This window comes from Colletotrichum fioriniae, assembly GCF_027942845.1.
Source record: "Colletotrichum fioriniae strain IMI 355084 chromosome Unknown scaffold_2, whole genome shotgun sequence".
NCBI lineage: Eukaryota > Fungi > Ascomycota > Sordariomycetes > Glomerellales > Glomerellaceae > Colletotrichum > Colletotrichum fioriniae.
Window position 1 is genome coordinate 3302086 of NW_027076838.1, and position 11695 is coordinate 3313780.

General features: G+C 50.9%; 3 protein-coding genes across 3 annotated transcripts; 1 reads left to right on the top strand and 2 right to left on the bottom strand.

Moving 5' to 3' along the window:
- Positions 1-1113: 1113 nt before the first annotated feature.
- N0V96_002702 (uncharacterized protein) lies at positions 1114-2494 on the bottom strand (the record flags this gene model as incomplete). The annotated part of the gene is made up of 2 exons (XM_053187251.1): positions 1114-1577; positions 1633-2494. 2 exons carry the CDS (start codon positions 2492-2494, stop codon positions 1114-1116), a joined length of 1326 nt encoding a protein of 441 aa, XP_053054755.1.
- Positions 2495-6896: 4402 nt separating this feature from the next.
- FTR1_3 (high-affinity iron permease) lies at positions 6897-8189 on the bottom strand (the record flags this gene model as incomplete). Its single annotated transcript, XM_053187250.1, has 4 exons — positions 6897-7196; positions 7256-7454; positions 7514-7962; positions 8034-8189. The coding sequence occupies 4 exons, from the start codon at positions 8187-8189 to the stop codon at positions 6897-6899; spliced, it is 1104 nt and encodes a 367-aa protein (XP_053054754.1).
- A 1170-nt stretch (positions 8190-9359) lies between these two features.
- On the top strand, positions 9360-11495 carry N0V96_002704 (uncharacterized protein; the record flags this gene model as incomplete). The annotated part of the gene is made up of 6 exons (XM_065756600.1): positions 9360-9698; positions 9791-10064; positions 10110-10285; positions 10381-10957; positions 11018-11243; positions 11294-11495. The coding sequence occupies 6 exons, from the start codon at positions 9360-9362 to the stop codon at positions 11493-11495; spliced, it is 1794 nt and encodes a 597-aa protein (XP_065614969.1).
- Between the last annotated feature and the right edge of the window lie 200 nt (positions 11496-11695).

Here is an 11695-nt window from a genome sequence, read left to right on the forward strand (position 1 = left end):
TTCCATTTGCGTTGTGCATCTTTATCTGCGCTTCCAGATGGTACGACTTCCAACACCACGGCTTCGACATCTTGTTCGCTTTCGCTATCGGCGCTACCTCATCTTACGTTGCGTTCCGCTTCTACCATCTACCTATTAGTGGAGGCGCTGGCTGGGCTTGGGCCCCTCGAAGCGAAGATGCCGCGTTCTGGGCGGGTGTGGGCAAACAAGGATATCGCCACAGTTCTACCAAGCTTCGGCAAGATTCTGTATGCTGAAAGACATTCCCCGTTTAGCACATTCGGGTCAAAAGATTTCAGCCGAACCCACCAATCACCACATTTGTATTACAAGTAATGGCGCAGACTAGCACGCATTGATGTACAGTAAAGATGGCTTCTCATCTCATGGTCAGGGGACCAAAAGCGAATACCTACTCGGAGAATCAGTCGTAGCGTTGATAGCTTGAATCTACCGTGTCACACGTCACAATCCAAGGTCTCTTTCAAGAAATCTGCCCAGGCAGGTGCCGATTTGTTGAGATATTCGACCTAAAGAGTATGCGTACTAGCTGATCGTTTGAATGTGGAATCTCGAAGCTGTCAAGGGGCTCGGATTTAGCTCCTAGGTGCCCGGAGACCGAGCGAGGGGCACTTGTCATGTCTGGATTGTCAATCCTGCCACAATGACCGAGCTCTCCGCTCACACCAGCTAAATTTAGACCCATGCTAGGGCATCGACTAGCCATGAATTATGGGAAGCCGTTTCTTTGCTACGTTAGAGGTCATTCATAATCTCATAATGTTTTCCAAAGCTGGCCAGGTTGCCCACGTGCTTCATGTCGGAAGATGGAATACGGTATTCCATCCGATGCCCGGACCTTTATTTCGTGCAGTTCCGAAAGAATATGGATCTCACTGAGATTGAGAAGGTGGCTTACAGGCGAAAGACTTATGGATTAATGGTCATCTTTATGAGTGACTAGTGAGAAGTGATGTACTACACCGAAGTAGCTGCGATGAAGATTCCTGTCATGCCGGTAGCTTGGCCATTTGTAAAAGCCATCCGTTCTCGTGAATGGCCCTGGTCTTCCTTCAAGCCATGATATCAACTTGTATACTCGAAACGCTAAACTCACCATCCAAAGTTTTCGCAGTGTACCTCTACGCTGATATCGCCAGTGGCAATACAGTGTGCAGCAGCGTTCTGGACAATCTCGGTCAGTGACTGCGGGCCGCAAGCAGCAATCAACACCCGCTGACCAGGCGCAGCTGACTGTAGCGTTTGATTGATGGCCTCCCCAGCTCTCAACTTGTCAAATTTGATATCGCACAGCCCCTCAAGACCTAACGATCCGTCTCCCTGTGGTACTGCCGCAGTCGAAGGGAGAGTTTCCTTGTTCTGCTCCGTTCCAGGCTCTGGTAAAAGAGCTTCAACCTTCTCGTTCGGTGACTTCAGGGAAGTGGGCGATGAGACATTTTCGGACGACTCGCTCAAGGAGGCCGTGGAGCCCTCTCGGGTAACGTGCAGTAACACGTTCACCCCTGCGCCGTGTTGGCTCAGTGACTGAAGGTGATCCGTGAACCATTCTAGATTTTCTGTCACACACGTTAGCGTTCACTCCACATGTGTTATTGATCAGACTAGACAAACCCCTCTTTCTGACGGCCCAGATAAAGTCAACACGTTTGTGAGATTCAGACTCCAGGTGCTGTAAGAGGCTGGTAGCCAGACCGAAGGTAAACGTTGCCCCGCTACCACCGGCAATCAAGACCACCTTGTCGTAGTTCTTCGGGTTAGGGAATGCTCCATAGGGTCCGTCGACGGAAGCCCACACGGTTGTCCCAGCCTCGGTATTAGCTAGATCATGCAAAGCCTTGGTGAAACCATCATAGGAGCTGAGGACCAGCTCCAGCCCCCCGTGAGGGGTGTTGGAAACGATGGTGAAGGGGTGTGTTTGGAATGGGCGAACACCGGGAATCCAAACGAAGCAGTGCGAGCCGGGAGTGGCTCCCGACAGAGGTTTCTTGATGACCAGACGAACACCATTGTCTGGCAACCGATAGATGGTGGCGCTGTTGTTGACAAGGTTGTACAACATCCTCGACCCTCGAATCAGACGGTCAAGTCCCCAAATTGCAGCGATGAAGACCATCGCCACAGGGATCTTCCATATCCAATAGGGTCTATGAAGCCCAGTGAAAATAACGGCGAGCAGGAATCCTACCAGGTGGCTCACATAAAACCATTCGTAGCCAAGATTTCTTGCCAAGCCCATGAGCAGGAGGACCATGGCAAAGCCTGCGCCAATGCCCTCCCAATTTTGCACCTCAAGCAGGGTGCTCCACCGGTCCTGCATTCCGTAATACACCATGTAAAAGATGGCGTGAAGGAGCATCTGAAGTACGGCCGCGTACCCGGCCAGACGGTGGAAGAAGTTGAGTCTTTCGTAGGAATGACCGGTCAAGACGCCAAGGGGAGTATTCTTCAGACCGAAGAAGACACAGAGCGCCATGTTTGCCGTTGACATCCTGCACATAATATATTAGCACCCAAGAAGATGACAGAGGGGCCCTTGAATTCTGACCATCCAAATCTTGCAGCAAAATTGCTCATCTTTGCCTTATCGACGTTATGAAAAGACATGACGATATTGACACCGACGAAAGCAATGGTCAGCAAGGCATGGCCTCCCGTTGGAAACCCCGGCACCTTGCGAACCAGTAGGCTGCGTATTTTTCTGCCGGTTGTTAGGGCTGATCGAGCGCCAAGTGATTTCTGACGATAGTCTTACCTAGAAGCCTTGGCAAGGGACGAAGATGAGCCAGTTCTTGGCGATTTTGATGTTCTGCGTCTGATCCATTGCGCCCAATGGTAGATAATAAGAGCCGCAATGACACCCGCGACTACTCCCGCATATACCTTGACATTCCACTCATTCAAGAGCTGTCGTGCGTTGGGTGGCTTCGGTTTCTTGGCTGCACGGGGCTCGATCATGTTTGTCAACGTTAGATGCTGGACAAAGCGTCCAGTCGACAGCGATATTGGTATGAGCAAAAGTGACAGGCCCTCTCTCGGATCAAACTACCGTATCTCAAGGTGATCTTGCGAGTCTCCTCAGGCACTTATATCAAATACCGAGAAAGAAAATAAGAAATAAAATTTTGCCTACGTATCAATCTAACTCCAGCGAAATAGTCAAAGTGCGGGACGTTCATCCCTTGTTCCACTATCAGATGCAATGATTTGTATCACGGACAACTTCCTTGGTCGAGAACCTCATTTTCGTATCATGTTCCCACTGAAAATGCCGCATCACTTGCAAGACTGCGAACATCGGACGGCTGAATGTGACATGGAAAAGTCAATCATTAGCTTCACGATGGCCCTGATTGGATCTAATCAGATGTCTAGATAATCTTTCGCGCTAAAGCCACACACGCCGGTGGGTTAGGTTCTGGCCTAGATCGTATCTCGAAAAGAAAAATGACTCGCTTTCGATGTCGATCTACTTACCAGTGACTTGTGTGACTTGTTGACTTCTCGACGCGAGAATGGAGATCTGAAGTCTTCGGGTATGTGACAGTGGGTATCAAAAAGACCATGAGGACCCACGAATAAGTCCAAGAAGATGCATGTGTGAGGTTGGTAGGTTCGAGGATTCTACGCTTACGAATTCTATCGCCATTTGATACCCACTTGAAGACTTTCTTCACGTACGCCCCCAACAAATTCCCAAGGTTCCAGCGGCTTGAGTGGGTTTGATAGGATTTCGACCTTAGTTGACTGGACCACGGAATGGTATCTCGCCTTGTGGACTCGTAAGGTCTTTCTGATTCCACCCTTAAGGAGTACACGATCCTAGTTTTGCCGGGTTCATCGGAGGAATTGCGACGGATAAAACAGGCTAGGAAAAAAGTCTGTTGGGCGGCCGCTTGGGACCTCGTACGTCAGAGGAGACTAATCGCAGAGTCCGAAGCCTAATTTCGGTAGGTTGTCACGACAAACGATGCCCAAAGTAACCTTGTTTACTATCCTAGTATTTCCCTAATCACAGAACACTGTCAACACCATCCGAGGGACTTCAACTACACCTTGTAATCTCGTCAAGCTAGAGTTGACGTGAAGAGTTCTTCGTACTGAAAGAGTGCTGAATGAACGATGGTCGTTCAGAGCCGTCTCGGTTGCGTGTTAGGACTTCGGGCGCGGAAACAGTTACCGTAGAAAGGAACGAATCATGGCTAAGCGAAGGAATGAATCAGGAAGTTGCTTGTCATAGTTTTAAAAAGCGGGTACAGCTCTCCGCTCCACGTGGATACTCGAAACTACGTCTGAGAAAGGCATCTGGGGGGGTGGACAGACACGGACTTGTGGACAGACGCTACGGATACCTATTCGACTCAACCAATCGACAAAGTATTCAACAGCCGCGCCAAAGTGGGATCGGGAATAAAACTTTTTCAGCCCATGTTTTAGTCCTGCTAATCAGAAAATCGTCCTGGCTTCAGCCCCAACCGGTGCTTCGGGTCAATCCGACTTGGCTTTTTGGGGGGGCACCACTTGACAAGCTTTTTTGACCATATCTCCGAGATCGCAACTCCGAGCATTTTTGAGCTCGTACGACCGAGCCCTGTCTGTTAGTCGCAACCATGTTTCTTAATCATGTCTGACATTACCTCACATTGGCGGTTGCAATAAGTTTAGATTTTGGAATAGAGTGGCAAGGTCCCCGCCATGTGTAAAATTCGCTTGCAAGAATTCAACATGTTCTAGCTAGTTCTGGGTCGCACAGGCTCATATCTCACTTCTCAGAGCGACGGTGTTGTTGTAGTCCGCCGTGACCTCACTGGGTCTCGTTGAAACCGGGCGGAACGCAACTTGGTTGCATGAGATGGTGAACCTCGGGTAACCTTCTCTGGACCACTCTTTTCCACCCCACGAGTAGGCTATTCCGCGTACTTGAAGACAATGATTACAGACATATGGCTACACAGCGGGACAAAATTGGGCCATTATTCTGGATTTCTAAACAATGACCCACGAGAAGATCGATCAAAAGCCGACTACATCCTGATGTTGAGCCAATTACATGAGAGATCGAGCACACGTGTATAGGGGAATCTTTAAATGCCTACTTACTGTGAAGTTGATAATAGTATTGGTGAAGGGCGAAGATCTAGGGACATGAGGCACGCGCCTTCGTGGATACTTGGAGGCAAAGTGTACTCGTTCATGGAGTTAACGGACTGTACGCAGAATTTACCATGCTAATGGCTGACATGACTACGTGGCCCAACAATCCTGACGCCCAAGGTGTGTGGTTTTCTAAGTCCAATCCACTTGAAGAGCAGTGCGGTGTAATTCGATTGAGGCCACACGGCGTAACTCGGGCACATACGGATATTCGGTATTAGAAGGCATGTCGCTTGCCCCAGAACCCCCCTAGAAACAAGTATGAAGAGTAGGCAATCGTCAATGAAACCGTGGGGTCTTACAGCGTGGTAGCTGTAGGCGCCTTCCCCAAGTCGTGACTATAATCATCCGACCTCGAATCGATGTCTCTTTTGAGATGGTTCCAGTCGGGTTGTTGTACGGACCCTCTCATGACTCCAAGACTCCCAGTGAAAGCGGGTAAGGATCAGGGGGTCAGAAGTGCGATTCCGGTGGAGTTTTCCCAAGCCAATACCAGTATAGATGGATTTGCTGACAATCGTGGGGGTGTAATGAACGAGACGGACTCTACAGGGGACTCTGGTTACCAAGTTCTTGGGAAGCATGTAGTGTAAATCTCTGTAGTGGAAGCAAGAAGGCCGGCTACCGCATAGTGCCGGCAAACCAGCCGCCTTGGCTTGCGGGGAGACGTCAGGAAGATAGTGACCAGGTGCCCGACTGTGGACACTGATCGCCCATATTGTCGCCGACCTATTCGCACATAGTATACTAAGTATCTTTGTCATGGTTTACAGAATAGGCAATGACACCCCAAGAAAATGCCAGTGGTCTGAGTTGACCGTGGCTTATTGCTAAGTTCAAAGTGGTCTGGTATCTATCGCCGAGTTGGCAGCTCGGAAGGCCGAGGGATCGTAGCTACAGCCTACGCCACGTTCTGGTCTGCCCGTCGAGAGAGTCCCACTCGAGGGAAAGCCCGCGCCACCCAGGCGCGTTTGATATGAAGCAATGTCTCTGCGTGACCGTGGGACGATATCGCTCCGGCCTCAAAAAAGTCTTCTGATGCTAGTGGAGGTTGGGTAAATAGCCCCCTGAAGTTACTTCTTTTACCTTTCTGCAGCTCTCCTCACCGGGTCCGCCCAGTCACACGCTGCAGTCTTCCTATCTTGTAGAACGCTACTATCCGAAGGATGGTGGGCCGTTGGGTCTAGGTAAAGGCTAGTAGATCTAAATCTATGCCTCATGCAGGCGTGGCTGTATTCCTCGCCGAGTAAGGCGATGAGAAAACATTTCATGCCATGGCCCCGTATGACTGCTCGCGTGTTAATGGGGCAACATGAAGCGGGGTCCAAATGCTTGGTTGGTCCGCCAAGAGCGTTGAAGCAGTGCTCCAAGTAAATTGTTAGGAGTCAAATCAGTGACACGTCCAAGGAGAAGATGAAGACTGAGTAAACAATTGGTGCCTAGCATAACAGTGGGTTCACCGCATGGTTTAATGCTGTGGGCTTGTACTAACAATCATCCAAAGTTCGAGGCTAGTGGAAGAAGCAAGGTTGATGACTATTCAGATATTTATTCGAAATACAATGTATTGACCTGGACCAGCGACTCCAGAATATTGGCATCGAGACCGAAATCTAGGTACCGTGTGTACCCATTCACTAACATTATCGCTCCCTCCATGCATGACAGCCGGCAACACCACGGTGTTCAAGCTAAATAAAATCCGAGCCCGCCATCTTGCCCAACTATTTGAGTGCGCTTGTGGTGGTTGACATATCCTTCCTGGGTTCGTTGATGGAGTGTTCGGTAGGCGTAGATGTTCCAGGCATTTCCTCGGTGGACTCAACCTTGCCAGCAGCCTTTGGCTTCATGAGGGGCCAGTGACCATTGACTTCGTGGAATCTTAAAAGGACAAGCCAAGAGATGACAAAGATCCAGTAAACGTTATACGAGATGACAGATCCGTAGGTAGCAGAGTTGTTCCAGCCGAAGATGGCGTTCAGGAGACCCCATCCACCGCCGCCGTTCAATTGAGGGCTGCAGCACTGCGAGAAGTCAGTATCACGATCTCATGTCCCTATTCAGCGCGAGTTTGAATACTTACGTTAACGTGCCAAACGCTTCTATCGATATCGTAGGATCCAGGGCCCGCGCCAACCTCAGCAGCGTCACCACCGACAGCTGTGTTCCATTCCTGGGCTTCGAAGAACCACACGGCACGTGAAAACAAACCAGCAGCGACGATGTAGAGCAAGCAAGTAGAGGCGACGAGGAAGATTTGAATCTTGGAAGTAGATCCACTCCTGTAAATTTCGTGTTAGAGGCATCCAGCGTGAATTTCTAGTGTGATGATATTTCTTACTTATAGAGGAGGTAGCTCGCGAAAACGCCAACGATCAAGCCGACAACGACGGGGAGGGGAACGGCAGTAGCAGGTGCTGCGAAAGTGACGCCAAAGATGAACACGATCATCTCAATTCCCTCTCGCAAAATGGTAATGAGGGGCAGGAAGAACATGACGTATTTCTCCTGGTTCCGCTTGAATCGAGAGCCGAAAGTCGAGGTCGTCGTTTTCGCTTGGGGCTCCATGGCCTTGGCAAGTTTGGCGCGCCATTTGTCTTGCAGCTTGCCCACTCGAAGGAGAGCAACTCCCATGAGTGTGATGATAATGGATGCGAAAAGCGCAAACGAGCCTTCGTAGTAGTATTCGTGCGCTTGCCAGCTGTCTCGACCGACTCCGTAGAAGACTCCGATGATGGCAGCCGCGACTACAATGCAGAGGGTGAGGCCGAGAGCGGTTCCCATCCAGACCTGCGTCGCGTGACGAGTTAGAACAACGCGACGGAATTTGCAAAAGGACGAAAGCTGGGCAAAGACATTACCTGTTTACGAAGAGCTTTGTAAACAGTGACATCGCGTCCGGGACCTCCGAGGGTCTGCTTCAAGAAAGCGAGAAGGACGGAGACAATGATGCCAGTCTCCAAAGACTCGCGGAAAACGACGAGGAAGACGGGGACCGAAAACACGTTGACGGCCATCTTGCTCGTGATGATGGTATCAGTGTGCACCTATTGGCAGGAATCTAGTTCGGAGCGAAGGTGTGAAGTCTCTTAGCCGGGATCGATGAGGCGATGAAAGACTTTATCAATCTGGCTTGCTGATCGAAGGGGAGTAGTCATGCCTATCGGATTGAGACTGGTGCTTCTCTAGGCCGAGCTCGGAATCGGAGGGGTCTGGGTATATCGACACGGCACCCATGGGAGGGCATAGAATCCAGATGAACCCACCAATACATCGGAAGTCGAGGTCGTAAAACTCTGCGGATCTTGGAGGTGTGCTGATTCCCCTCCCATCACCTCAGGGGTGGTTGATGGATCGATTAGATTGGATTCTCAGGTCCGAGCTGGGGAGGAAACAGACCGAGAAGAGCGGGTGTTTCTCGGCTAGTCCTATCAGGTACTTTCTCCTCCAAACACTTGCGATGATCATTGGTGCTCGACGTGAGTCGTAACACTCGTACTACGCTGTTAAAATTGCTTCCACATCCAACGCAGCAGCGGTCAAACACAATCCTGGAAGCCATGTCGTTGGATGTATCTCAACTGTACCGCTACAAGATGGATCTAGATGCAAGCTTGAACCGAAGAGGGCTCCACAGACGCAGGCCGGTCGTGTGGTGGTGGGGGGCGACGGGTGGAGGAGGCCCCGAAGGGTCTCCCGGTGCTAAGCATTTCTGCCCTACTAGCCTAACCCCGGTGCTTGCTGATCAGATGGATAAGATAATTGAGTGATTTTTGTACCGACATGGATTTGGTTTTACTTCCATGGAAAGTGGCGTCCCGGAAACGTTGCCTCTGAGAGACCCTGTTCGTCTAGAGTCGGCCAGCCTCCGGGAGGGAAGAAAAATCAGATGACTCCGATATGTCGCCCGATACTCCAACCGTTCAACTTGAGAGGATCGAAGACTGATATCGGCGGCAACGGTTGCTCCTCCTATCTTCCCTTCTTTTCCTTACAGTAGGGTACCACCCACCTCGTTTCCTGTTGAAGAGCCAGAGATAAGTTCTCGTCTTCCTCTCATCGAAGGACAGCCAGGACACCGCATTCCTCGCCAATCCCCATCGCGGCTACTTCTGTCATTCGAGACAGCCCGCGAAAGACACGTCAACAACCATCGTTACTAGACCAGAGGGTAAACTGAGGTCGCCATGGTCCAGATCCTGTCTCTCACGTTTGCGTGCCTGGCATCCCGGCTTGCTGTCGGAGCGACAGTCAACTACGACTTCACTGTCGGCTGGGTCACTGCCAATCCCGACGGTGCTTTCGACCGCCCCGTCATCGGCATCAATGGAAAATGGCCCATTCCCCAGATTGAGGCCAACATCGGCGACAACATTGTCATCAATGTGCGCAATGACTTGGGCAACCAATCCACTTCGCTGCACTTTCACGGGCTGTTCATGAACGGCACCACGCACATGGATGGTCCGGCCCAGGTATCGCAATGCCCCATCCCGCCGGGCTCATCATTCCTCTACAACTTCACCGTAGGTATTCCCACCTTATAACGTTAGAGTTCGCATGACTACGAACTCTAGCAGCGGAGTGTTTACTAATGCCAATCTTCACGATGGTCCAGATCACCCAACCGGGCACATACTGGTATCACTCACACACCATGTCCCAGTACCCAGACGGACTTCGCGGCAGTCTCATCATCCATGATCCGGACAATCCTTATGCTGGGGATTACGATGAGGAGATCGTCTTGACGCTTTCGGATTGGTACCATGAGCAGATGCAGAACCTCATCCCGCCGTTCATGAGCAAGACGAACCCCACTGGTGCGGAGCCTGTGCCAAAGGCAGCGTTGATGAATGAGACGCAGAACCTCACGATCTCGATCCAGCCAGGTAAGACCTACTTGATGCGTGTCATCAATATTGGTGCTTTTGCAGGACAGTATCTCTGGTTTGAGGGGCACAACATGTCTATTATCGAAGTCGATGGTGTTTACACCCAGCAGGCGACAGCTGAGATGATCTACCTGTCCGTCGCCCAGCGCTGCAGCTTCCTTCTCACGACCAAAAACTCCACGACCGAGAACTTCGCCATCGTCGGTAGCATGGATACGGTAAGCTTGATTCCTTCACATACGCAAATGAAGACACATGAGTCTTTCCGTGAAGAAACCATCTCAAGAGCTAACGTCGACTTCTTCACCTTTAGACATTATTCGACACCTTGCCCGATGATCTGAATTGGAACGTCACAGGTTGGTTGGTATACAATGAGTCTAACTCGCTTCCGGAGCCGGCATTAATCGATGAGCTCAATCCCTTTGACGACATGACCCTGGTACCACACGACGAGTTGGCGCGTTTTGGAGAGCCAGACCAGACCGTTGAGCTCAACGTCATCATGGACAACTTGGGTGATGGTGCCAACTATGCGTTCTTCAATAACATCAGTTACAAGGCACCAGTGGTTCCGTCGTTGTATACTGCACTTACAACCGGTGCTGATGCGGAAAATGCTGAAGTCTACGGCGACTACACCCATAGCTTTGTTCTGAAGAAGGACCAAATCGTTCAAATCGTGGTCAACAACCTGGATTCCGGTCGCCACCCGTTCCACCTTCACGGGCATCACTTCCAGTCTCTGTACCGTGGTGAAGAGGAGAGCGGTACTTTTGCAGACTCAAACATGACCGAGAGTGACTTCCCCGCCGTGCCTATGCGCCGGGATACTCTCGTCCTCTGGCCCGACGGAAATATCGTTCTTCGCTTCAAGGCAGACAACCCAGGTATATCCTTGTGATGACATAATAAAGGCCGGCAGCGATTCTAATACTCTGTTGCTTTAGGCATCTGGCTGTTCCATTGTCATATTGAGTGGCACGTCACCTCTGGGTTGCTGGCAACCTTTGTGGAGGCACCGCTGGAGATCCAGAAGTCCCTCACTCTGCCGCAGAACCACCTCGATGTCTGTGCAGCTGGAAACGTGCCTGTTGCAGGCAACGCTGCCGGCAACACCAAGGATCTTCTGGACCTTAGCGGGCAGAACGCGCCTCCTGATCCGCTCCCAGCTGGGTAAGTATGAAACTCCTCAAGTTCTAGACGTACCTCTAATAACAGTTCAGATTCACGACCAAGGGAATTGTCGCCTTTGTTTTCAGCATCATCTCAGGCGTGCTTGGCATATGCGTTGTTTGCTGGTACGGCATGGCGAACCACGTCTCAGACACTACCAACCCCGCCGCTACAATGTTGAACGTCCAAGAATCATCCGGCTCAACCACAGAGGGCGAGACCAAGCGACCTGCCGGCACGAACGAGAACTAGAATGACACGGTGGATACCCAAACGATACCTATTCCTTAACAATCCTATTTAATCTACTCTGGTATATCCAAGCACTTTCCATCCCAGCCCTATCCAGGCAACTCTGCCACTGGAGTCTTCGGCGATTGTGCCCATCCTTTATCTGGTTCCAATTTCGGACTGCCCCTGTACCCGAAGCCCGCTGGTTCGAATCTGAAGGG